The sequence below is a fragment of the Diceros bicornis genome, chromosome 13 (genome assembly GCF_020826845.1).
Source record: "Diceros bicornis minor isolate mBicDic1 chromosome 13, mDicBic1.mat.cur, whole genome shotgun sequence".
NCBI classification, from domain to species: Eukaryota; Metazoa; Chordata; class Mammalia; order Perissodactyla; family Rhinocerotidae; genus Diceros; species Diceros bicornis.
In genome coordinates this window covers 30,439,174-30,467,086 of record NC_080752.1, presented here as the reverse complement: position 1 = coordinate 30,467,086, position 27,913 = coordinate 30,439,174, and the positions used below count along the sequence as shown (strand labels likewise).

The window sequence follows — 27,913 nt, the reverse complement described above, 5'->3', positions numbered from 1 at the left end:
ATCTGTTGCCAATCCTCCTCTTTTTTGCTGAGGAAGATTGGCCCTGGGCTAACATCTGTGCCCATCTTCCTCTACTTTATATGTGGGACACCCGCCACAGCATGGCTTGATAAGCGCTGCGTAGATCCGTGCCAGGGATCCGAATCTGCCTACCCCGGGCCGCCGAAGCAGAGCACACGAACTTAACCACTACACCACAAGACTGGCCCCATTTACACTATTTTTTTACAGTTTAATTTCTTGCTAGAGATTTCTTATCATATTTTTCTTTTTCAAGGAAGCAACTTTTGTCTTTGTTGATCTCCCTTGTATCTTTGTTTGCTGTTTCATTAGTCTGCTCTTTATTATTACTTTCCTATTTTATTTTTTTTGCTTTTTAAAAAAAAATTCTTACATTTGAATATTAGCTCATTAATCGTCAGTCTTTCTTTTGTCTAATGTAATCTGTTAAGGCTATAAATTTAACTTCAGGTCTTGTTTAGCTGCATTCCAGAACTTTTTAAAACTTTATTGAAATGAAATTTACATACCATAGTCACCCTTCTTAAGTGTAAAATTCGGTGATTTTTAATGTATTTACAGAATTGTGCAACCATCACTCCAATCTAACTTTAGAAAATTTCTATCACCCCAGAAAGAAACCTCCTGCCCATTTGCAGTCATTTTCCATTCCTGCCCCAACCCTAGGCAACCACTCATCTACTTTCTGCGTCTATAGATTTGCCTTTTCTGGACGTTTAATAGAATTGGAATCATATGTGGTTTTTTGTGTCTAGCATCCATGTCGTAACATGTATTAGTAGTTCGTTCCTTTTTTATTGCTGAATAATGATTATTAGTAATAATAATCATTAGTCAGAAATAAGTATTTTCTAATGTTTGTTACGATTTTTTTTTTTTTTTTTAGAAAGAAATGTTTTAGATGAATTAAAATGGATGTATTGCTGATATGAAATAAGCAAAGCTCAAATCAAGTCATGGAAACCTTGAAATGATTTCTTCTTTCACCATTGAGTTATTTAGAAATGGATATTTTAATTTGCAAACTTACAGGATTTTAAATTTCTTTTTTGGATATAGATTTCTAACTTATTGCATTGGGTTTATGATTCTTTGATGTTTGCTGACACTGCCTTAATAGTCTAATGCTTGATTGATTTTGATAAATGTTTCCTCTATGCTTGGGAATAGTGTATATTTGCTAATGTTATACACAAGGTTCTACATATATGTCATTAGGTTTGAACATATTACTTATTATGTTCAAATCTTTTGTATCCTTATTAGTTTTTTATTTGCTTAATCTATCAATTACTGAGAGAAGTGAGATAAAAATCTCCCTTTACAATGGTGGATTTATGGGGCCGGCCCGGTGGCGTAGCGGTTAAGTTCGAGCACTCCGCTGCAGCAGCCCAGGGTTCACAGGTTCGGATCCCAGGCGTGGACTGATACCACTTGTCAAGCCATGCTGTGGCAGGCATCCCACATAAAATAGAGGAAGATGGGCACAGATGTTAGCCCATGGGCAATCTTCCTCAGCAAAAAGGAGGATTGGCAACAGATGTTAGCTCAGGGCTAATCTTCCTCACACATACACACACAAAAGTGTCATACAATGGTGGATTTATTAATTTCTCATAGTTTAACCAATTCTGTTTTATATATTTTGGGGGTTATATTATTAGATACATTCAAATTTTAAATCATCATATATTCCTGGTAAACTGAATTTTTTATCATTTTGCAGTGACCCTTTTTATCTTTAAGAATACCTTAAAAATTTTTTTGCATAATATTAATATAGCCACACCAGCTTTTTTGAGGGTGTATGTCTTTTCTTATCCTTTTAACTATCTTGTGACTTTTCTGCTTTAGATGGGTCTCTCGTAATAATAACATATATGATAATATAGGTAGATTATCTTTTAAATCCACTTTGAAAATCTTTGTCTTTTAATCAGTGCATTTAGTCTAGTTGCATTTATGGTGATTGCTGATATATTTGGGTTTATTTCCACCATCTTACTTACTGCTTTATTTTTGTCCTGCTTTATCTGTTTATTTTCTTTCTTTTCTATTTTTGGGGGAACTTGAGCTTTCATTTTCTTATCTTTTCCCCTCTACTCATTGGCCACCTTTAGTGTTTTTTTGTTTTTTTTTTTTTGTGAGGAGGACTAGCCCTGAGCTAACATCTGATGCCAATCCTCCCCTTTTTTCTTGAGGAAGATTGGCCCTGAGCTAACAACCCTGGCCACCTTCCTCTACTTTATATGGGACGCCGCCACAGCATGGCTTAACAAGCGATGTGTCGGTGCGTGCCGGGATCCGAACCTGCGAACCCCAGGCCGCCGCAGCGAAGCGCGCGCACTTAACTGCTTGCACCACTGGGCCGGCCCCTGGCCACCTTTAGTTTTATTAAGTGTTTTGTAGTGGAATATTTCAATCGTAAACAAAAGTAGATAACTTATATTAAAAGTTTTATACTGATCGATAATTATTAGCATTTTATCAATTTGGTTTCATCTTATTATACACACACACCCCAACATTTTTTTTCTGGAGTATTTTAAAGCAAAATTCTAGATATCATATAATTTCACCAGTAAACATGTTTTTTCCCATATTGCTCAAACTATCTCCCTTCCCTCGTATGTTATTATCTAGTATCGCTTTTTTTAAACCACCAAATTAAACATTATTACTGTTATTTTATGCAGTGTTTGTTTATATTCATCCACACTTGCCATTTCATTTCTCATCATTCTGTCTCCTATCTCAGAGCTGTCTCCTAGGATCATTTTCCTTCTTCCAAAGGCAAATTCCTCTTGTGAGCATCCATTGAAGTAAACTCTGTTTTTATTTATCTGAAAAAAATCTTTATTTCACCCTCATTTAAAAATCTTCGTTGGGGCCGGCCCCGTGGCTTAGCGGTTAAGTGCGCGCGCTCCGCTGCTGGCGGCCCGGGTTCGGATCCCGGGCGAGCACCGACACACCGCTTCTCCGGCCATGCTGAGGCCGCGTCCCACATACAGCAACTAGAATGGATGTGCAACTACGACATACAACTATCTACTGGGGCTTTGGGGGAAAATAAATAAATAAAATCTTTAAAAAAAATAAAAAATAAAAATAAAAATCTTCATTTAGCTGAGACTATAATTCTGGGTTCTCCTGCAGCTGTGGATATTATTCCACTGTTTTCTGACTTTTTTTTTTTTTTTGTCTTTTTTTGCTGAGGAAGATTCACCCTGAGCTGACATGTGTTGCCAACCTTCCTCTTTTTGTATGTGAGCCGCCACCACAGCGTGGCCACTGACGAGTGGTATAGGTCCACGCCCAGAAACTGAACCTGGGCCACCAAAGCAGACTACACTGAACTTAACCACTAGGCTACTGGGGCTGGCCTCTGACTTCTGTTGCTGTTGAGAAATCACGATTCCTTTTTTACTTAATCTCCCTTTTCCCTATGACTATTTCAGATCTTCTTATTGTTTTTGTTGTCCTGAAGTTTTACTATTGTGTATCTAAATATGGATTTCTTTTTCTTATCCTATTTGGGATTTGTGGGCTTCCTGAATATGAGGATTCCACTCTTGTATTTTCTTCTTCCAGAATTTAATTCAACATGTAGAGCTTCTCACTCTGTCCTTAATGTCTCTTAGTTGCTTGTCCAGTTTTTCATCTTTCTCTCTTAGAGATGCATTATGGACATTTCTTCACATCCATTTTCTGCTCCCTAATTCTTCAGCCATGTCTTTTTGACCTGTCATTCAGTTTTTAGTTTCAACTACATTTTTTAATTTCTAAAGTTATACTAGCTTCTTTCAAATTTGCCTAGTGTTTTTTGGTGGTATCTCCATCCTTACTCATGTTTTTTTATTCTAACTTTTATTTCTTTAAGCATTTTAAACAGTGTTTTCTTTCTTTTATTCTAATATATATAAATTCTAATTCTATATGTATAAAATTCTAATATATATAAAATATATATAAAATCCTTGATGGATCTAATTCTGTTTATTGTTTTTGCTGAGTCACACTTGCAGTGGTCTATCCTTGTATGTTTTATAATTTTGGATCATGTATCGTATTCAGCTGGGGTTTCCTTGGAGCAATACTAGAAAATCTGCTCTGAAGTTGCATCTCTCCAGAGAGGATTTGCATTTGCTTCTGCCAGGTGATCCAGGAGAACTTTAATTTCTTTGCTTAGAGTTTCTCGGGCCACATAAAAATAACCCCCTAAACTCATATGAGATGGCCTGAAATTACAGACTCTTAGGGGACACTGTTTTCCTACCTAAACCCCGCATCAAAATTTTTTCTCGCTTTGCCAGCGGACAGATTGGGGTGGGGGAGGGGGCGGGGATTCATCATTTCTCTTAATATGTAGCTGTTTGAAGGTCTGGCTTTATGTGAAAGATTTCAGTTCTCATAATCTAATAACAATGTTATCTTTTATGCATTATTTTTAAACTTTTCATAGCAGGGGGATTTGGGAGGAGATCTAATCCACCATATTTTCAGACACAAAACTGTATGTTCTTTTAAAGTACTAATATTCAGGGGAAAAGAGAAAAAACCTTGAGAAAGAATCTAAGGGAGAAGAAATGAGGTGGCCGCTGGAGCTCCTTACCTACAAATGAGGCCCCTGCCCGTGTGTATCCACCCGGTTGCCACTCCCTATGAATTGGCCACCAAGAGGCTCCCCCATTTACACCTAATAGGAAATGACCCAACGATCAGAAGGCTTTTGTCCTTTCTGTTTCACGGTTTTCCCCGACCACCCTGCCATCCCCAGTGCCCTGCTTCTCCTCCAGCTTGGATTTGCTACTTTCTGTCAGGTTTTGCATAACAAAAATTTAACTGCAGAACCATTATATTTAGAATCTCATGTCCCTTGATCTCTGAAATGTACTTTTATAGGGACCATTTCACAAAAACCATCGACAGTGATTCTATGAGGAGGGGCCCAGGAGATAGGTAGGGATGGTTCTACTGAATCGGACCTGTGCCATTTGGTGACCAGGTTCTACCACCTTAGAAACCCTTGGTGTCCCTGTCAGTAGAGAACTAGTCCAAGCTCTTTGGGCCCAATCCTGTGTGTCCTGTCAATCTCGCCTCTTCAGGTAATGAGTTCTGTTAAGTCTGTTACTCAGTATTTAAAACAACACTTTTTATTTATCCCTAACATCCAAGTGTTGGAAATGTGGATAAGAGTGAAAATATGTATGTTCATCACTAAATTATCCTTGTTAAAGGAGGGCAGCAAAGACAGAGAGAGTTATAAAAATCTTTTGGGGAAGGGGTTTAGAATATGATTTACTGCTTAATATTGACATGTAGCACTATCTGAAGATCATAACAAAATAAAAACTACACCCTGAAGACATCTTTAACCCGGAGTTCCCTTACCCAAGCCCTCCTCATTCCCAACCTTGTTTAGTGGATGGCATCTCCTCCTACGTTGCAAGGTACCAACCTAAATAGAATCTCCTTTTCCCATCCTGCCCCAATTTGTTTGCTGTTTTAGTTCATAGTTTCTTAGAGACACAGTTAACTAATTAAGACCTAGTTAATTGAGTTAATTACTATAAATGAACTATAGTGCCCATATTAGCTGTATTTATTTTAGAAAGTAAGTGGTAGTGAATTAGGGCTGAATAAACAAAAACATTTACAGCTGATTAAAAATTTCATGTCCACTTTTAAGTCTTTAGTGACTCCAGAAATCCTTCAATGATAGCTGACATCCATTGAGCACTTGACATTCATTGAGTATTCATGTTCCTGTTCTAATGCTTTCTAGGTATTAATCCGTTTAACTCTTACAACAAGCCTGTGAGACAAGTGCTTTTATCTCCATTTTCACACTGAAGAGGCTGGTCTCAGAGAGGTTAAATGAAGGTCATAAAGCTATAGCTGACAGAACGTTCAAAACAGCCAGTATGGCCCCAAAGCCCCTGCTGTACAGTAACTGGCTTACCTGGTGTGTAAAGCCACTGATAGTTGTTTTTAGCCCCCACCAAAGGTTTTAAGTCTGATTCTTTGCAACTTATTCTCGGTAGACCGGGTGGTGCGGAAAGCAATTCCCTAGTTGTCTTTATTCGTTCACGTGGACTTAGGGTAAGCCTGGGAGTTCTACGTCCTTCATAGTGCCAACTTGCTGACCTCTTCTGCGTTTCAGTTTCTGTTCCAGCAGCTGGGAATGTTGGTGTCCTTTGTGAAGAGCCACATCAGACCTTATATGGATGAAATAGTCACCCTCATGAGAGTAAGTAGAAATGAATGCTTTGGCCTGTTCATCAGTATTCGGGTCCAGGAACATTCAGAAGCAGGTTTGGATAACATGGACATTGTTTTCATGGGTCATTGTAGAGCTGTTACAACCCAAGCTAAAAAGTGGAGCAAGGTATCCCCCTGGATTGTGAAAGGAGGAGGAGGAGGGGCTGTTGCCGCTGGCTCCTGGGTGCACGAGTCCGAGGTGTGGAGTCTGAGGAGGAACCCTGAAGTGATTGTTCTGCCAGAAATAGACTCTTGAGTTCTTTGCCTCACACTCAACAAAGCAATTTCACTTTAATATCACAACAGTGCTTTATTGTTTCCACGAAAGCCCTCTTCCTTACTGCCATAAAACCATGGCCTTAAGAGAGGATTGGGGATTGCATTTTCCTAGGGCTGTTAAATACGATGGACTCCTGTCAGGCACCGAGGAAGAAGCTGGTGCTTTACCCTGCTACCTGCAAAAGCATAAATGCCACCTTCTGACTGCAGTGGCATGAGGAAAGGCTCACGTCCCAAATTTTATACCATGCTTTGAACAGGTGCGGAGGACTCCTCACTGACAGCAATATTGTTTTGCTGTTTGAGGGAGAGGCCTGCTTCCTACTGTTCTATATAATTTAAATGTCTCTGTTGGGGAGGTTGCTTTGCAGAGATGGCTGTGTCCTTAAAGAATTGGAAGACAGTTCTTCCCATGATTTCTGTTATTCTACACCAGACCTCTGTAGTTAGCTTGGAGGAAGCAGCAGGACCAAAATCAGAGTGTCTAGCTTCAAAAATGGGGCTTTCTCAAAACTAGGTCTCAGAACTGAACAACTCCTATACGTATAAATAATTAAAAGCTGCTCCGTTCCCTGACTCCTGCCACAGAGGCCTCTGTACAAGGAAGAGTTAAGTGGAATGCTCAAGTTATGCAGAATGCTAAAGTCATGCAGAATGCTACAGAGCCTGATGGGTGGTACTGGGGGGAGCAGCAAGGGAGGAAACAGTGTACTCTGTGGTTTGAAGCTGAAGGAATCTGTGACTTATTCCCCAAAAAAGACTTATGACCAAAACAGGGATTTGAGGTAGGGCCTCAAAGGTGTGAGGGGGCCTCACACCTGCAAAATACAGCTTCATTTCCTCCAAGATAGAAAAGATGCAACAGGGGCCCTTCCTCTGGCTGTTGATCCTGAGTGTTCTAATGAGCCCCCCTGAACCCGGGAACAGAACAGCCTTTGTGAGCAGTGACCAGCCTCCGTCCCTGGGCAGGCTGCCTGGCTTCTTTGAGGTGGAGAAACCCCTGTGAGGACCCGATAGGAATGCAGTGGGGAGGTAGGTGGGCTTTCTCTAAAGAAGGCACAGTGTGGTCCAAGTGAATGAACATCAGACGAAGTGTGGAGGCCATAAAATCTGTGGTGTTTCTTTGGTAAAGCTTTTTATTTAGAGAAAATAGCTTTTTTGAGAATATTTTTCTCTCCAAGCAGAGAGAAAGTTTTACCAGCATCTTTTAGTATGGTTTTTACTTTCTAAACTATTATGCTTAAAAATTTTTTTTTTAATAAAAATGCCTTAGGCTTCTATAAAGCCTTTCGTCTGAGGAGTTACCCTTTTTTTTCCATTGACTTCTACTTTCAATTATTTGGGGTCCCAAGAGTATTAATATGCATGTGTTGCCATCATTAGTAGAGTTTCCTATTATTGTGTCCCACTCTGGAGGTTTTAAAGAAGGCAGTAGGCAACTGTCTTTTTCAGTTGATTTGAAAGTACAGCTTTTCCTGGAGTCGGAGACTTGGACCATTTGCCTTGCAGTACTGAGGCAGGATCTGTGGCCAACTGGCCAAGTTTTTATTTTAGTAACTTATGTGAAATATAATTATATGGGCGTAGAAAAATGCTCCTTTTGTGGCACTGTCCAGGCCTGAAAATATGGGACAGATGTCAGATGCTATCTAGCAAGCTCTAAATCGAGAAAGGGCAGGAAATCTTGTTAATACTGGAATTGCCCTCTGGTAGAGACCAGGTGGTACCCAAAGTGAAGAGTCCACCCTGGACGGCTTGAGAGCTCAAGTGACGTGGAGTAAATCATTCGAGTGAATGTAAACATGTGTTTGGATGGCTGGAATATGCTAGGTGCTCTGCTAGATGCTGGGGAGACAGAGGTGCCATTAACTAGCTTACAGACTAGTAGAGGGAGGGTGGCAAAGAAAATTAAGTGTTACGGGTGCTAAGAGAGGAGAGCAGAGGGACCCAAAGTGGATAATGAGAAGAGAACGGGAAAGCCTTCAGAGGAGAAGTGAGGCTTGAGCCAGGTCTAGAAGACAGGGCTTAGCTCAGCCAGAGGTGGGCTTCTAGGCAAAGAGCAGCATGAGCAAAGCACAGAGGAGCGAGGTAGCCTGGTGCATTTGAGGAAATGCAGTTTAATTTGTTCACTGTGACTGTGACATAGGATTCAAGGAGGCCCAGGGAGCGGAGGATAGAGGAGGAGTCCATCTTAAGGCAGACTGTGCTCAATATATTTCTGCTTTTTTTTTGGCCATCTCAGTTCCTTGGTTCATATTTCAGCACAAGGGCACCTGGCTTTGCTCTTCTATCTCTTCTCTCTGTATAGGAATTCTGGGTCATGAACACCTCAATCCAGAGCACGATCATTCTTCTCATTGAGCAAATTGTGGTAGCTCTTGGGGGTGAATTTAAGCTCTACCTGCCCCAGCTGATCCCGCACATGCTACGCGTCTTCATGCATGACAACAGCCCAGGCCGCATCGTCTCCATCAAGGTGAGTAGCCCAGGGCATTCTCTAGAGAGATTTCCAGCATCCATCAGAGTTCCTGGATAGTCAGCTAAGGAGCAAGACCCTGTTCGGAGTGACAGGGTGATGTTCCATCCACAAGACCAAACCCAAGGACTTCTAATCTAATACCCAATGCATGCAGTTTACAGTCTAAAGAATGTTTACAGTCCTCTTTTGATTATCTTTATATTTGTCTCCTTTAATGGACTATTCTGGGTAAATGTTTTATCCCAAAACAATTTTCTCTATTATTCAGTGACAGTTTCCTTATCAGTTGAAATAAGCTCAGAGAAAGCAAAGTAATACATAGGCAAAATAAAATGAGGCGAAAAGGTGCTACAAAAGAATGTAGTTCAAAGCCACTCAATAAGGCTTTTCAGAGTCCCCATAGAATTTTGAATTATCCAGCCCACTGTTCCCTGCAGGTACTTAAATACTTGATACCCAGCTGGATTTGCTCATCTCCGCGTTTTGCTTCCCTTTTGCAGCTGCTGGCTGCGATCCAGCTGTTTGGTGCCAACCTGGATGACTATCTGCACTTGTTGTTGCCCCCGATCGTGAAGTTGTTTGATGCCCCTGAAGTTCCACTGCCATCTCGAAAGTAAGCACCTGCCCTTTGGAACTCACAATCATCAGCTTTTAATCTTTTGTTGAAAATGTCCTTTTCTTAAGTTCCCAGGCCATCTTTCTATTTTTTTGTTATTTCAACTCCCAGTATTTTAGTCCAGAAATGTCCCAGTTTTATGGAAATCTTAACTGTCCCCATCCCACTGGAATATATATTGGATCCATGTCACCCAGAATACCTCAGAAGCCATTCCTTCCCATTCGGTGCTGATTGTTAAGGTAACCCTCAGCCACTTCTCTTACTTAGGGACCGTATGTTAGCAATTACCGTATGTTAGTGATTGTTGTAGGGCAGCATTAGAGACAGTGGACCGCCTGACAGAGTCCCTGGATTTCACTGACTATGCCTCCCGGATCATTCACCCGATTGTTCGAACGCTGGACCAGAGCCCAGAACTGCGTCCCACAGCCATGGACACGTTGTCTTCACTCGTCTTTCAGCTGGGGAAGAAGGTGAGACAGGAGTCCTAAACAAGCGTGCTCTTCTGCCTGCCTTGGTGAAAAAGACTTGGTGAACTTCTCCATTGGTTAGTCTGTAGGTCTCAGCCACTGTCAGAGGCTTAGGAATTGTTTGCACTTTTTTCCCCTTCATTTATTCAGCAAATATTTATTGAGCTGCCTATGTGGTCTAAGTGCTGTTCTGGGGATAACATAGTAAACAGAATGATGTTCTTGTTCTCACAAAGCTTACATTCCAATGAAGCAAAGCTAATAGTTTGTCTCATAAGTGTGATGTGAGGGAGTGGGAAGAGATGCTGTTTATTTAGGGTGGACGGGGAAGAACTCTCTGATAAGTTGACATTTGAGCAGAGACCTAAATAAAGGCCCAGGCCCAGAGAGTGGGATGCAGGCAGAAGGAATAGCAAATGCAGAGGTGCTAGACGGCAGCATGCTTGGAGGGTTCAAGGAACAGCAGGAGAGCAGTGCGACTTCAGAGGAGGGAGCGAGGGGGAAAGTCCTTGGAAAAGGTCATAGAGATATGTGGGGGGGGCTGGAAACTGATCCCCAGATAAGCAGTGTCAGTATCTACATAGCTGGGAACTTGTTAGAAATGCAGATTCTCGGGCCTCGGCCCAGACCTACTGAACCAGAAACTCTGGCTGTGGAGCCCAGTGATTTCTGGTTTCATAAGCCCTCCAGGTGATTCTGATGCCCACTGAAATTTGCATACTGGGCTGGCCCCGTGGCTTAGCGGTTAGGTGCGCGCACTCTGCTGCTGGCGGCCCGGGCTCGGATCCCAGGCACACACCGACGCACCGCTTCTCCGGCCATGCTGGGGCCGCGTCCCACATACAGCGGCTGGAGGAATGTGCAGCTATGACATACAACTATCTCCTGGGGCTTTGGGAGGAAAAAAAATAAATAAATTACAAAAAAAAAAAAATTTGCACATACTATTGTAGGCCATTGTAAGTCCTTTGGCTTTTACTCCAAGCAAGAGTAGAAGTCTTTGGAGGATTTTCAGCACAGGAATACTATGATCTGACCAAACATTTTTAAATGATTATTCTCAGTGCTCTGTGGAAGAATGGACTGGGCCCAGGGTGGAAGCAGAGAGACCATTACAATGGCTGTTGCAGTAACCCGGGTGGAAGATGATGGGGACTAGGATTATAGGAGGAGGGTAAAAAGTGATTCTTCTGAATACCACAGAGCTAGCCCAAAACCCAGAAGAAACAGCTATAATATAGTGGTGGTAATATTCTTTTCTTTACTTTCCAAAGTGATGGTTTCTGATCTCTTCCCTCTCCTGTTGTAGTACCAAATTTTCATCCCAATGGTGAATAAAGTTCTCGTGCGACACCGAATCAACCATCAGCGCTATGATGTGCTCATCTGCAGAATTGTCAAGGTGAACGGCGCTTCGTTTCGGTTTCAAAGTCCCCCGTTGTCTTTCTTAATTGATATGTTTGTCATCTTAGCTGTGGGAGAATATCTAGCGTTTTAGCTCTGAACTAGGGACTGGTAAACCTCTTCTGTAAAGATAGTAAATTTTTTCGGCTTTGCAGGCTATGCGGTCTCTGTTGTAACTACTCAGCTCTGCCATTGCAGCCTGAAAGCAGCCGTGTGCATACATGTAAACCAACGAGCCGGGCTACATTTCACTCAAATTTTGTTATGGACACCAAAATATGATCCTCTAATAATTTTCACATGTTGCAAGATATTTATCTTCTTTTGATATTTTTTCAGCCATTTAAAAATGTAGAAACCATTCTTGGCTCTTGGGCTGTACAAAAACAGGCAGCAGGCTCTTTGCTACCCCTGCTTTTCATCACTTTTATCACTGCTCACAGTTGTTTCATATTTGTCAGTTGCATGCTCTTACTACGAAGTCAGTGCTTGTCACTGGTCAAGAAAGACGAGTCTGCAGTGGGGAATACAGCCCACTTGTGATTCATTTTGCCCATACATGGAGCCATACCTAAATCCTATCTCTTCCAAAAGATGTGAACCTCCCAAGGTTTAAGGATATTTTCTAAACTGGGAGCATCCAGTGGAGTTGTAGGTTTGTTCCATAAATCTCTGGTTGCAGGGATACACCCTTGCTGATGAAGAAGAGGACCCTTTGATTTACCAGCATCGAATGCTGAGGAGTGGCCAAGGGGATGCATTGGCTAGTGGACCAGTAGAAACGGGACCCATGAAGAAACTGCACGTCAGCACCATCAACCTCCAAAAGGCAGGTCTATGGTTTCCCGGGGGTCTTGGAAAGGAGAGCCCTGCTCTTCTGTCTTGTTCAGAACTTTCAGCTCTTGTTACCTTCAGTTTAAAACAAGCAAAAACCAGCCCAAGCGTTTTTCTGAGAATCTGTATACCATGAACTTAGGTCATTTTGTCTTTCTCCAGATGTCTGAATTGTAAATTTTTTTTAATAGAAGGAAAAGAACAAAGTGTCCTTTTGTGCTCCCTTGGAGCTTTGATAGTAGAATGCTTTGTTGCAAATAACATTCTCATTTTCTGTATGAACGGAGCACAACCAGTGAGCCCCTAGTTAGCACTGAGACTGATGCAGGCTCTTGAAAGCTGTGCTTCCCAAACTTCTCAGACTTGTTGGGCTTACCATCTGCTGGGGAGCTTGTTAAAATGCTTATTCTGATTCATGGGTCCGAGTCAGGCCTGATATTCTGCATTTCTATCAAGCTCCCAGGTAACACTGATGCTGCTGGTCCGTGGACCACACTTTGAGTAGTGAGGTTTTATGTCTTTGCAGATAAGTACTGAATTCTCTATGCTGACCAAAACCTGGGATATAACTGGCTTCTCACCATGTATGCCACTGGCCATCCATTTAAAATAAGCAGTTTTGGGGCCAGCCCGGTGGCACAAGCGGTTAAGTGCGCGCTCCGCTGCGGCGGCCCGGGGTTCACCAGTTCGGATCCCGGGCGCTCACTGACGCACCGCTTGGCAAGCCGTGCTGTGGCGGCGTCCCATATAATGTGGAGGAAGATGGGCACAGATGTTAGCCCAGGGCCAGTCTTCCTCAGCAAAAAGAGGAGGATTGGCAGATGTTAGCTCAGGGCTGATCCTCCTCACAAAAAAATAAATAAATAAAATAAATAAGCAGTTTCAAAGCATCTCTAATGGATCTGAGCAGAATAATCATAGTTATGTCCCTGACTTTTAAATAAATATACCAGGTTGCTCATTTTCCGTATTTTGCTTTAGCCTTTAGTGCTTCCGGTGACTGTAAGCAGCTCCCAGTTTGGACTTCAACATAGTATTCTTCTTCCTTTATTAGTAGCTGACCCAAGGCAGCTGCACTTCATTTGTAGCAGCAGATAGAGGTAAAGAGCTGGGCAGGACTGGGTCCCAGCTGACTGGTTCTCTTCTTTTGGCCAAGCCCATAAAGATTTGAACACAGACCTGTGTACTCACACACAGCTTCGGAACACGGGGTTTATTACTGACGGTTGTGCCCCTCTTTACCCGCACAGACAGCTGTAAAGTGACCACTGCTGAGAAACGTTTGATGATTTAAGATGGAAGTGCTCAGATATCCCTGGATCAGGAGTGAAGCTGCTTTCCCTTTGTAGATTTTGTATATTCTGAGCCTTCAGGAGGAAGAAAAAGTCATCAGTCACCTGGCATCCCAAGCAGTTGTTGAGGCCACTGTACTGACACCTTACACTTGAGGGAGAGGCCGGGCAAGGAGGCCAGATACACATTTCCACCAGATGTTTACAGTCTGCCTTGGTTCAGAATGTCCTTCCAACCAGGCAGCTGGCCACCCTGCTTTAGAGCTTTGCTCTCTCTATTTTAGGAAATTCCCCAGTAGTCTAATTTCTTCCAGGAAGTTTTGCTTTCTACTCAGGACTTGGAAAAATAAGCATAAACTTTGCCAAACAGTAAAGAAAGAATCTCTAGTTTATCTCACCTGAGAGAACAGATCAAGTTCAAAAACCCTAAGCAAAATCCTCCACAGCTAAGTCTCAGATCCATTTCCAGTGAAAAGTAAGTTGTACTTTCACATATTCATGTGATGATAATTAGGAGTTGGTATATTTGTCAGTTTTAACCAGTTTTCAAAATAACAATTTGCCACCCCAGTCACCTTTCTATTGGCTGTGCTAATAGAGGATTTGCATGGTACAGAAAACATAAAAACCGTTCATTAGATGCCTCTAGAATGCCCTCCAGGACGTTCAGCAGCTTTACTGTCTTGTGATAATCTGTTTGGGCTTACCTTCTAAACAGATAAGCTGGCATTCCATCAGCCTGCACCAGTGTTACCAGAGGAGGCAGTCGGCAGCGGGGGTGGGGTGGGCGGGCGAGAGGAAACTGGCTGGTCTTGAAACAGCTTACTACAGAACCCAGAGAATTGAGAGTCGATTATGTTGTAACCTACATGCAGCGGGAAAGGCCCATGTGGGGACTTAGCCTGTTTGATAGATTGTGCAGTTGTCCATTAAGCTAAGGGTTTTTGAATACCTATTTGCTACCATTTATCAAATGGTAACAACAGTAACGATAGCAATAACAACTACCAACATTTGTGAGCACTTTATGTCTATTGACACATTTAATCTTCACAATAACCGTATGAGTTAGGTGCTACCATTAATGTCCCCATTATACAAGTGTGGACGTTGAGGCACTGAAAGTTTAAATAATTTGCCCAGTGTCAGCTAGTAAAGGGTGGAGCCAGGATTTGACCTAGATAGTGTGACTCCAGAGCCCAGACTCTTAACCATTGTGCTGAGCTGCTTCCACCTTCCCCAGACTCCACCTCACATCACAGTAATATTTCCTTGTATAGTAATACTTCTTTGTGTGTGCCCAACTCTTTTTTTTTTTTTTGTGAGGAAGATTAGCCCTGAGCTAACATCCATTGCCAATCCTTCTCTTTTTGCTGAGGAAGATTGGCCCTGGGCTAACATCCGTGCCCGTCTTCCTCTACTTTATATGGGACGCCACCACAGCACGGCTAAGCAGTACATTGGTCCACTGCTGGGGTCCGAACCTGCGAACCCCGGGCCACCAAAGCGGAGCACGTGAACTTAACCGCTACGCCACCGGGCCAGCCCCTGTGTATGTCCAACTCTTAAAAATGCCATGTTCTACGGTACAGCTATCCAGAGACCCATTGCGTAGGGAGGAAGCCAAAAACCTATGGATAGAAAAGGCCTTGGTGTTCCCATTTCGTTCAACAGAACAAGGTCTAAAATTCAAGTCTTTAGTATCTAGTGTCACTCTTCCTTCTAGTTCAGGGGTTCTCAATATATGGTCAGTGAGAATCCTTCATGTCGTTTTTCAGTTTGTCTCTTCTAATATTTCTACTTCAGTTTGTGACATAAAATAATAGTTTGCTTAATGTCACCCGGTAACTCATCACAAGCCACGGCAAATCTCCAGTTTATCCCAGGGGGTGATGGGTTGAGTTGTTGATGTGTCTCTTTCACTCCCTGGACCACTTCACTTGAGAACTTCTGCTTTTAGGCAATTTCCCTAGTTTAGGGAGGATCAATGCCTGTTCTGCTGGAAAAATCTTTTACGAATATATTTTAAAAGTTAGGGTTTTTAGGGCCGGCCCCATGGCTTAGCGGTTAAGTGCGCGCGCTCCGCTACTGGTGGCCCGGGTTCGGATCCCGGGCACGCACGGACGCACTGCTTCTCTGACTATGCTGAGGCCGCGTCCCGTGTACAGCAACTAGAAGAATGTGAAACTATGATGTACAACTACCTACTGGGGCTTTGGGGGAAGATAGATAAATAAATAAAAATTAAAAAAAAAAAATAAAAGAAAAAATTAAAAAAAAAAAAGTTAGGGTTTTAGTAATTAGGACTATGCCAGTTCAAAGAGATGTCATTTTGATAATAATAGCAACCATTTTTTGCTCATCTATTCCACCTAGTCCCTGTAGATACCTTATCCCTAGATGAGGAAGACCAAGGCTCAGATGCAGCATACAAGTAATTTGCCCAGGGTGCTACAGTTGCTGAGTGGCAGAGCCAAGATTCCAACCAGGTGTTTCTAACTTCAGAGTAACAGGCACTCACACATACAGCACTAACTTTGTGTCAGGAACTGTTATAAATCTGTTAAACTTATTAACTTAATTAATCCTTACAACACCCTATGAGGTGGGAACTATTATCCTCATTTTACAAATGAGGAAACTGAGGCACAGAGAAGTTAAGTAACTTGCCCAAGGTCAAACAGCCAGTAAGTTAGATAACTGGCGTTTTGCACTCAAGCCACTGAGCTTGATAACCACTGGAGTGTGGTTATTGGCCACTAAACTCTACTGCCCGTCTCCAGAGCCTGAGTCTTTCCATCCGCCTCCCTAAGCTGCCCCTGGTAGTAACTCTTGATGCCTGGAGAGCTCGGGGTTTTGAGGAAAATTGGACGGGATAAATTAGAAATTAAAAATTAAATCTGTTCAGCTCCTTTTGTCTCATTCCACTATAGTGTCCTGTGCTTTGGGCTCGCTGCCCACCTGAGTGCAACATGATTCCTGATGGTATGAACCTGAGCATTTTCCCTCTCCCTGTGTGACTCTTTGTTGTAAGATGAGCCAGTGTCCTCAAGCAGAGTGCCCAGGGCCTGTACATACTGCTGGAGGCCGTTAGGCTTTGTTGAATGCACTCTGAGCGTGACAGTTGCCATCCATTCTGGGTCTGTAGAGCTCTCTGCTTTGCTGATCGAGTCCAGCACCAATGAGTTGTAAAACAGTCTTTTGCTATATTGTGCTATATTCCAGAGGTTTTGTTTTATGGCTTTTAATTAAATATTACTCTTTTATATTTGTGTTCTGAGGGAGTTTTATCATGAGAGGTATAATTTTATAAATCAAAGTAGAATAATCGTTAAATAGATGAAGGCTCTTTACAATTGGCCCTTGAAGCTAACGGTTTTCAGTTGTCGCCTGGGGGATTACAGGCCTGGGGAGCTGCCAGAAGGGTCTCCAAAGACGACTGGCTGGAATGGCTGAGGCGGCTGAGTCTGGAGCTGCTGAAGGACTCCTCGTCACCCTCCCTGCGCTCTTGCTGGGCCCTGGCTCAGGCCTACAACCCGATGGCCAGGTATGGTGTATCAGGGCTCCCTTCTTCCCAGCTTCAGATTGAGATCAAGAGGGTCAACACATAGAAAACAATATATAAGAATTTGTTTTTATTAGCAAGAATAGTAAAACGGCTAGTATTTTTAATTTTGCCAACTTGGGGGGGGCGGATAAAGGAAAAGGCAAATTGAGCAAGCTCTTATCACAGGAAAAGCATTCATCTTAATCTTGCTAGTATACCTTTCCTTAGTGGATTTAGGTCCAGAATTTTAATTACAAAGTTATTTAGAACTGCAAAAACAACTATGTAATAGTTTAATATAACCTGTTTCTAATAATAATGATATTCCAGTTATTTATTGCTGCATTACAAATACCCCCAACCTTACTGGTCTAAAACAACAACAGTCATTTATTTTGCTCATGAATCTGCAGTTTGGGCAGGACCTGTGGGGACAGCTTGTCTCCTCTCCACACAGCATCAGTGGGGGTGTTTGTCCAGGGGCTAGAGGATCCACTTTCGAGATGGCTAAGTCACATGTCTGGCAAATTGGGGCTGACTGTCGACTGGAAACTCAGCCTGGGCTAGGGACCTTGGTTTCTTTCCACGTGGATCACTCTGTGGGTTGCTTGGGCTTCCTCGCAGAACCCTGGTTGAGTTCAAGAGTAAGTGTCCCTGAGGGAATGAAGCAGAAGTGCCTGGTATTTGTATGACCTAGCCTTGGAAGCCTCATAGTGTCATTTCTGCCACACTGTTGTTGAAGGCAGTCACAAAGGCCCACTCAGGTTCAAGGGGAGGAGACTTGCATGCCACCTCTTGATAGGGGAGTAGCAAGATTCTAGAAGATACGTATGGAATAGGAGATGCTGTTGCAGCCATCTTTGGAAAATAGAATTTACCATAAAAAATACTGTTTTAAATAATAAATCTTAAACAGCCATTATAAATTTGGTTTATAAAAAATTTTAATACATGTAAAAGATTTACAGTATAAGTGAATAAAATGGAATACAAAATGGCATAAATATATGATTTCAACTATTAAAAATATGTGTACATAGGAAAAAGATTAGAAAGTAATATAACAATGATTATCTCGGGGCCGGCCCTGTGGCTTAGCAGTTAAGTGTGTGCGCTCTGTTGCTGGCAACCCGGGTTTGGATCCCAGGTGCACACTGACGCACCACTTGTCAGGCCATGCTGTGGCGACGTTCCGTATAAAGTGGAGGAGGATGGGCACAGATGTTAGCCCAGGGCCAGTCTTCCTCAGCAAAAAGAGGAGGATTGGCATGGATGTTAGCTCAGGGCTGATCTTCCTCACAAAAAAAAAAACCAATGATTATCTCTAGGAAGGTTGGAGGAGTGATTATTTCTTTCTTTATTCTTTTCTCTATTTTTCAAATTTTTCTACAGTGGACAATTATTACTCATAATGAGCCATAAAGTAGTGGTTTAATTAACAAACAGTCCTCATTAACAAGAATCAAAAAACAGTGCATTTTGTTTCACTTTCATCAGTGCAGCTGGTTTGCTGTGTGGAGAGTGATGCAGGAGAGTGATGGTCCCTGAGACTGTTGCTTTGATGCCATGATTTGATTCATCTAATTTCTTCCAAGTTTTTTTTTTTTTTTGGCTGATGAATATTTACCCTGAGCTAACATCTGTGCCAGTCTTCCTCCATTTTGTATGTGAATTGCTGCCACAGCGTGGCCACCGACGACTGGTGTAATTCTGCACCTAGGGACCAAACCTGGGCCGCCAAAGTGGAGTGCACCAAACTTAACCACTAGACCACGGGGTGGCCCCCTGAAGTATTTTTTTAATGCTTTAAAAATACTTCCTAGGATTTTCCTGTTTCCATAGTGTGCAGATTTCATATGCTCAGCTGATATAAAGTACTTCTCTTCTGTTCCATGTCACTTCTGAGCACAATGTCATCCAAAAGGCTTGTGATAACATGCATATATGTGTTTATCCCCTTAGTGCCAAATATATTCATTTGGGATCCAGTGTGGCCTCAGATCTAGATCAGAAAGCTTATTTCTTAATTTACTTAGGACTTCTTTCAGTCTTCATGTTATCCTTTTAATTTCAATTTTTATTTTTTCCATCAGATTGCAAAATTATATACATTGGTCCGACTTAACCTTTTTAGTATGTAACAAAATGTATATGTAGGGGCATCAAATGCTAAACCCGTACATTGTATGCATATCCTGTAGTTTCCAACTCCCCTACCCCAACATTCACCATAAAAGAGGGGATAGGATTAAAGTTCAGATGTCAGGGGTAGCAAGTGTCCATCCATGTGATGCTGTAGTGATTTAAAATAGTTGTAGTAATCTTAGAAACGGCCCCTCTAGTTCCAGGTCTTTGTAAGGCTCCAGCTGTTAGAGATTCACTTAGAGAATCTTTTAGGACTTAGCGGTTTGGATACTATTTTCTAATGCTTCTAGTTTCTTAAGTTCTGTTGTCATTTTATTTATGACCATCCAACTAAGGGTTCTAGTTATCATTCGAAAAGCAATAGCAGGTGCTGCTTTTGCCAGTTCTGATCTTTGGAATTTGGACATTGCCTAAGAAGCATCCCAAGAATCATTTGAAGATTATCATCTTCGGAATCTGTTAATGCCAACTTCTATGTTAGAAGTCCCCATTCTGTCATCCCCTCCAATGAAGAGAAATGTTGCAAAACTACCATGAAATGTACCTGTGGAGACAAGTTACTTTTCTTTGCCCTTCTTTCTCCTCCTGCCCCCACACACAGTTCCCTGTATATCAGTGTCTATACCTGCTATAAAATAGTTGTCACTAGCCACATATGATTATTTTAAGTTAATTAAAATTAAATAAAACTTAAAATTCTGTTTCTTAGTCACACCACAGTTGAAGTGCTCAATGACCAGTGACTACCATATTGAGCAGGGAAGATGTAGACCATTTCCAGCAAGTTCTGCTGGACAGCACTAGTCTATACGTATAATCGAAGTCAATAATGCCTGGAGTAGATTGGTAGATGTGACTTTGTGGCACCAGGCAGAGGCACAAGAGGCATTACCAATATCTTTCTGTGCTCCTCTCTGCCTTCAGGGATCTCTTCAACGCTGCATTTGTGTCCTGCTGGTCTGAACTGAATGAAGACCAACAGGATGAACTCATCAGAAGCATCGAGTTGGCCCTCACCTCACAGGACATCGCTGAAGTCACACAAACCCTCTTAAACTTGGCTGAATTCATGGAACACAGTGACAAGGTGAGACTTTTCCCCATTGTCCAGATGGATCCTGACAGGGAACCAGCTGGTGGGAGAGGAGAAGCACCATGCAGCCTACTCTTGTTTGTGCCCTGTCTGCAATGTTCCTATGCTGTGGGCTTCTGCTCTCCTCTAGGGCCCCCTGCCATTGAGAGACGACAATGGCATTGTTCTGCTGGGTGAGAGGGCTGCCAAGTGCCGAGCATATGCCAAAGCACTGCACTACAAAGAACTGGAGTTCCAGAAAGGTCCCACCCCTGCCATCCTAGAGTCTCTCATCAGGTAGGCTGCAAACCCTTTTTAATTGCTGCCTTCATCTAAAATGACTTCTCTTCTCCCACTGCCTGGTGCCAATTCACTGGAGTCACTTGGAGTCTTCCGCTCTGTGAAATCTGCCGTCGGGTCTGGCCAGTACATTTAAATGAGAAGTGGTTGCAGATGGCTCTCCCCAGTATTTGTACCATAATTGTCATTTCTGTTGACCCTTAGTACATGGGCTCCTGGTGTTTTCCAACCTGTGCTTGCTTGTCCCAATGAAATCAGTCTAGAAGCAATTTTGTGGCAATAGCCTAGGAAAGACAGATTTTATGTCTGAGTTAGATAGCACTCTCTGGGATAGGAGTAGGAAGTACTGGTTCCCATGCCTCAAAGGCCACCCAAAGGCAGGGTGGGGTTTTATTGATAAATATGTTGGTGCCTGAGTCTTCTTCCTCTGGAGTTCTATGAGTATAAAAGGCAGAACGAAGTCTGAGATTCATTGGTCTTTTCCCCTGATTTGGTTATGTTCTGTCCTCTCATAAGATGGTTTTGATCTTCTGGGTATAGAAAAAATAGGTTGTTTAATAAATTTGCTGCTGTTATGAAATTACAAGCAACCTGAAATATTAGCTCCTGCTCCTAAAGAACTGTTCACTTCCCCTAATGATTAACAGAGAATATTAACTCTGGAATGTAATTATCTTCATGTAAGTGCTAACATGTTGATTATTTCGCTACAGAGAGTTTAGGGAAAAATCACCCAGCTAATAAGTACCTCCTTTGTGGCTGAAACAGTCTGCTGTGTATGGAGCTTTCTTCACTTGAGAAATCAAGTAGCCAAGTTCTCTGCTGGCTCTACTTTTGAGTAAATGCTAAAAAGCGTTCCTTTAAACACTTTAAAAAGTGACCCAAAAAATACAAATAGAATCATGTTTTTGCCCAAATAAATTGGACTTGGAGAGAAAGTTGATTTCTAAAATATCGTATGGGGGGCCGGCCCCGTGGCTTAGTGGTTAAGTGCGCGCGCTCCGCTACTGGCGGCCTGGGCGCGCACCGACGCACCGTTTCTCCGGCCATGCTGAGGCCGTGTCCCACATACAGCAACTAGAAGGATGTGCAACTATGACATACAACTATCTACTGCGGCTTTGGGGGAAAAAAAAAGAAGGAGGATTGGCAATAGATGTTAGCTCAGAGCCGGTCTTCTTCAGCAAAAGGAGGAGGATTAGCATGGATGTTAGTTTAGGGCTGATCTTCCTCACAAAAAAATAAAATAAAATAAAATATCGTATAGGAACAATTATAAACATGCCATCCTGTGGCGTAGGCTTCAGTTTTAAGTTAGGCACAGCAATGTGAAAACCTGCATTTCTTCCTCCCACCCGTCCATTCATGCTTCATGAATATAATGACTTCAATGTCAAATAACTAGTTTGCACATTAATTTCCTTGCTAACCTTTTTCTCTTTGATACCTATCTGAAACTGGTAGTATCCCACCCCAGGTTTTTCCCCATAATTGAGTCAATCGTAGAAGCATTAATGTTTGTACAGATTTGTAGTAGAAAGATAGAGTCAGAGCCCTGGAAAAGTGTTTAAGAAGGTTGTTTAACTTCTTAAGCCAATATAATTGAAAATAAGTCCTCAGTATTCCTTGCAGATTGATCTTGACTTTAAGAAAACAAACAAGTAAGAGCCGCTGTTCCCAGGTGAAGCCGCTGCTCCGAGCTGTGTGGTTTTTCCCAGCCTAATTCAGCTCAGCTTGCAGTTTTGCCTCATTTCAGTTGGTCTCCCAGATATTCCCGGTACGCTTCTTTTTTGTTTCCATTTGCAGCTTTTCCTACTGATTTTGTAAAACTGGTTCTTCTAAGCACCATTACGATGTTCTGCCATCCTTTTCACTGAAGAAAGTTTTAGGAAACAACCTTAGGCAAAGCTGCTGTTAATGCTCTCAGCACTCCCACAGCCCTCTGGATGAGCCTCGTGGAAACTTCCCCCAGGGTGAGACCATTGGTAGTTGTAGGTCCCTGAGCCACTACTTTGGTTCAGTGTTGGGGACATTGCTCTTCAGTGATAGATTGAATTCCCTTCCTCACAATGGCTGCTGGAGAGCTCGCAGCTCACTTCCTGGCCCACCTCTAACAAATTACAGACATCTTACCTGTTTTGTCTACTGCCCTCCTCTCTCCAGCTTTATTTTATTTTTCCTACTCTTACTTTCCCTTCACCATTTGTCCACTTTTTTTTTTGGCGAGGAAGATTAACCCTGAGCTAACATCCTTTGCCAATCCTCCTCTTTTTGCTGAGGAAGACTGGCCCTGGGCGTTATCTGTGCCCATCTTCCTCTACTTTACATGCAGGATGCCGCCACAACATGGCTTGATAAGCAGTGCGTAGATCCATGCCCGGGATCTGAACCCACCAACCCAGGGCCACCGAAGCAGAGTGCATGAACTTAACAACTACGCCACTGGGCTGGCCACATGTCCACTTTTTTAAAGGTTATTCTAGTATATACATTTGAGTCAATTTCCTTATATTCTCTTTGAAACAATCAGGTTAACTGTGCACAAAAATATCTTTGCACAGCTGTTTCTTAGTTTTTGTTTTTGTTTTAAAAAGCTGTGCTCTGCTGAGAATGTTGTTCTCTCACTGCTAGATCAATCTGTCAGTCTTCCTACCTATTGACATTTTTCCTATCTGCTCTAGGACAAATTAAATTCCATGTGTAATCCCCAAACCAAGGCTAACATTGAGACAGTATAAACTACCCCCATCTCCTCAAAGCTCATATATTTCAGTAAGTATAATTGTTTCTTAAGGGAACAGAGGATTAGGTGGGTATTGGATTATTTGGAAAAACACACACACACACAGCTTTTACTTGGTCAGCCCATAGCATTAGGGTAAGGGCTGGTGGCCTGCTGACTTAGACTGTTCAGGCTGCTGTAACAAATTACCGTAAACTGGGTGACTTAAACAACAAACACTTACTTCTCACAGTTCTGGAGGCTGGGAAGTCCAAGATCAGGATGCCAGCATGGTTGGGTTCTGATGAAGACCTTCTTCTGGCTTGCTGGATTGCTGACCTCTCTCTTTGTGCTCAGATGGTGGAAAGCAGAGAAGAAGGTCTCTGGGATCTCTTCTGTAATCCCATTCATGAGGGCTCTACCCTCACGGCCTAATCACCTCCCAAAGGCCCAACTTCCAAATACCATCACTTGGGCCGGTCCCATGGCTTAGTGGTTAAGTGCGCGTGCTCCGCTACTGGCGGCCCAGGTTCAGATCCCGGGCGCGCACCAACGCATCGCTTCTCCGGCCATGCTGAGGCCACGTCCCACATACAGCAACTAGAAGGATGTGCAGCTATGACATACAACTATCTACTAGGGCTTTGGGGGAAAAAAAAAAAAAGGAGGAGGATTGGCAATAGATGTTAGCTCAGAGCCAGTTTTCCTCAGCAAAAAGAGGATTAGCACAGATGTTAGCTCAGGGCTGATCTTCCTCACAAAACAAACAAACAAACAAATACCATCACTTTGGCAATTAGGCTTCAGCATGTGAATTTGAGGGGGACACACACATTCATTTTATAGCACCTGCTTTTCTTTCTCACGCTAAGTAGAAGAGAGGGGCTGCTCAGAGTTGGATGCTTTCATTGCCAAGCCCCTGACAAGTAATCCCATTTTTTAAAAAATTTTCTGGTGGCTGGTCTTGTGGCCTGGTGGTTGAGTTTGGCACACTCTGCTTTGGCAGCCCAGGTTCACGGGTTCGGATCCCGGGCATGGACCTACCCCATTTGTCAGCCATGCTGTGGTGGCAACCCACATAGAAAATAGAGGAAGATTGGCACAGATGTTAGCTCAGGGCTGATCTTCCTCAAGCAAAAAAGGAGGAAGATTGGGACAGATGTTAGCTCAGGGCAAATCTTCCTCAGCAAAAAAAAAAAAAAATCTGATTGAGACATCTACAGAATTAAAAATAAAAACAGGAGACAGTGCTTACTAGGTGGACATGCAACTCTGACAACTGCCCATCAGGCCTGTTCTTTTTCATACTTTTCGTACCTTCTTCTCTTACAAATCTTAGAGGATGTGGTCAGAACAAAATGTTCTTTACCTTCAGGAGTGACACTGAGTTCTCCTCTTGGTTCCTGGTGGTCCTGTCCTCTCTAAGGTCAGAGACTGTGCTGTACTCATCTCTGAATCCTTGGTATCCATCGTCAACCTGCACCAGAAGAGGTGCTTGAAAAGTGCTGGTTACTGTCAGAATGTGCACCACTGTAGGTGAAGTGGCTGGGCATAGTCTGTGTGTTCTTTAACAACTCTCTCCCTTTTCCCTCTGCCCCCCTCTCTCAGAAGTTCTCTCAGAAGGGTGAAGTAAACCACAGAGGCTGACTTAAAGCCTCAGTTTTTGTTTTTGAGGTTTTTTTATGGTAACGTTTTATTTTCAACATTAACCTGTCAGAAAGAGTTGATACTTCAGTTTCTCAGTTGTGCATATAAAAAATTGTATAAATTTCAGCAACTATGGGTTTGATTAGTACAATATAGATGCTTTTTTCCCCCAACTTTATTGAGGAATAAGTGACAAATATAATTGTATATATGTAAAATGTACATGATTTGATATACATTATGGAATGATTATGAAGATCAAGATAATTAACCATCTATCACCTCACATATATATATATATTTTTTTAATAATTTTATTTATTTATTTATTTATCCCCCAAAGCCCCAGTAGATAGTTGTATGTCATAGCTGCACATCCTTCTAGTTGCTGTATGTGGGACGCGGCCTCAGCATAGCCAGAGAAGCGGTGTGTTGGTGCGCGCCCGGGATCCGAACCCGGGCCGCCAGCAGCGGAGCGCGCGCACTTAACCACTAAGCCACGGTTTTTTGTGAGGAAGATCAGCCCTGAGCTAACATCCATGCCAATCCTCCTCTTTTTGCTGAGGAAGACTGGCCCTGGGCTATCATCTGTGCCCATCTTCCTCCACTTTATATGGGATGCCACCACAGCATAGCCTGACAAGCAGTGCATCGGTGTGCGCCCAGGATCCAAACCTGGGCAGCCAGCACTGGAGCGCGCGCACTTCATTGCTACGCCACGGGGCCGGCCCCTCACCTCACATATTTAACTCTGTTTTGTGTGTGTGGTGAGAATGCTTAATTAAAATCTACTCTCAGCACATTTCAAATATGTGATACCATATTATTAACTATAGTCACCATGCTGCACATTAGATCCTCAGAACTTACTCACCTTATAACTGCAAGTTTGTGTCCTGTGACCTGCATCTCCCCATTTCCCATTCCCCCATCCCCTGGCAACCACCATTCTATTCTGTTTCTATGTAATCAACTTTTTTTTTAACATTTCAAAAATAAGTGATACCATACATTATTTGTCTTTATAGTGCCCTCCAGATTCATTGCTGTTATCACTAATGGCAGAATTTCCTTTTTTATGGCAGAATAATATTCCATTGTGTGTGTATCACATTTTCTCTATCCATTCCTCCGTCAAAGAATATTTAGATTGTTTCCATATCTTGGCTATTATGAATAATGCGGCAATGAACGTGGGAGTGCAGATATCTCTTTGAGATAGTGATTTTGTTTCCTTGGCCTATATACCCAGAAGTGGGATTGCTGGATTGTATGGTAGTTCTATTTTTAATTTCTTGAGGAATTTCCCTACTGTTTTCCATAGTATAAACTGGCTGTACCAGTTTATATTCCCACCAACAGTGTACAAGTGTTCCCTTTTCTCCACATCCTCGCCAGCACTTATTATCTCTCGTCTTTTTGATAATAGCTATCCTACCAGGTGTGAGGTGATATCTCATTGTGGTTTTGATTTGCATTTCCCTGATGATTAGTGATTTTAAACACCTTTTCATGTACCTTTTAGCCATTTGGATGTCTTCTTTGGAAAAATGTCTGTTCAGATTCTTTGCCCGTTTTTTAATTGGATTATTGGCTTTTTTGCTATTGAGTTGTATGAAGTTCTTTATATGTTTTGGACATTAACTCCTTATGAGGGGTTATGGTTTGCAAATATTTTCTCCCGTTTTCTAGGTTGCCTTTTCAGTTTATTGATTTAAACAATTTCCTTTACTGTGCAGAAGCTTTTTAGTTTGAGGTAGTCCCACTTGTTTATTCTAGCTTTTGTTGCCTAGAGCCTCAGTTTTTTTAGTTGTGGAGTGTATAGGAGATGAGAGAGAGAATTTTTAGCTGCTTCTGCCGTAGGCATCTTACACTTTCTCCTCTTCATCTCCTTTTAACTCCTGATCTTGTTATCCTCTCTTCCTAGCAGTATTGGGCTGGCTGCTGAGTGCCTCTGATTGCACTGCCTGCCTTAGGAAGTTTCTGTTTGAATGCCTGTCCCATGGATGCCCTTCTGCAGTGTACTTCTCCTCTACTCACTTTATTTCTTTGAAAATCCGCAAGGTTCTTGTTTTTAAGGTTAAGTAGGTTCCCAACAATCAAAGGACTGTGGGTGCAGTAGAAAATACTGAGGAAGAATAATGGCTCACCTTCTACTGACTGGTTCGAGGGAGTGGTTCTTTTTGGCAAGGAAAAATGCCTTCCTGAAGGTCAAGATTATTTGACATCTGTTATGGCTAAAGATATTTTCCCTCTCCATATGTGTTAGTTTGTTCAAGTAGAAAGTGGGAGTGTTGGTTTGCAAAGTATTATGAAGCCAGTGGAGGCGTTGGCCTCTGTCACGGTTAGGTGGGTATGCCAGAATCTGACCCCTTAGCAGTGGCTGCTGCCCTTTTTGTCCCTCGCTTTTTCATTTTTGGCTTCCTGCTCCTCCCTTGGTTTCCCTGAAGACTGCAACAAACTCAGTCTTTCTTACTGCTCGCCCTCTGATTTTTCACTTCCACTTTTTACCATGCTTTAAGTGGTAAGGATAATCATTTAAAAACAAACACATTTTAAAAGTTTATTGTAGAAGGAGAAAGAAACTTGCAGCATTTAAAACAAACTACAATATTTTATTTTTACAAAGCAAAATGCTTATATACAGCATGAATTATTAACCGTAGTGTCATCTACCTTCATTTTTTAGCCACTTTTTATAGATAAGATAGAAGAGGAAGCTCTCTGAGCCCTTTTCTTACAGAGTAAATAAAAAATAGGTATATCCATATTGACTGTGAATATTTTAAGGCAGTTTTATACAAGCATCCACAACGGACTT

At 42.3% G+C, this 27,913-nt stretch overlaps 1 protein-coding gene across 4 annotated transcripts in view; it reads left to right on the top strand.

The window, feature by feature from the left end:
* Positions 1 to 27,913, top strand: part of MTOR (mechanistic target of rapamycin kinase) — a 123,861-nt gene that overhangs the window by 26,859 nt on the left and 69,089 nt on the right. For 3 of the 4 annotated variants that reach the window (XM_058552882.1, XM_058552880.1, XM_058552884.1), the window contains exons 20-28: positions 6,185 to 6,271; positions 8,870 to 9,037; positions 9,541 to 9,653; positions 9,958 to 10,132; positions 11,439 to 11,531; positions 12,216 to 12,362; positions 17,064 to 17,206; positions 20,276 to 20,438; positions 20,575 to 20,720. In XM_058552882.1, the coding sequence (XP_058408865.1) occupies positions 6,185 to 6,271; positions 8,870 to 9,037; positions 9,541 to 9,653; positions 9,958 to 10,132; positions 11,439 to 11,531; positions 12,216 to 12,362; positions 17,064 to 17,206; positions 20,276 to 20,438; positions 20,575 to 20,720 (1,235 nt within the window). The remainder of the gene's footprint in view (positions 1 to 6,184; positions 6,272 to 8,869; positions 9,038 to 9,540; positions 9,654 to 9,957; positions 10,133 to 11,438; positions 11,532 to 12,215; positions 12,363 to 17,063; positions 17,207 to 20,275; positions 20,439 to 20,574; positions 20,721 to 27,913) is intronic. The other variant, XM_058552883.1, reaches the window with a different exon arrangement.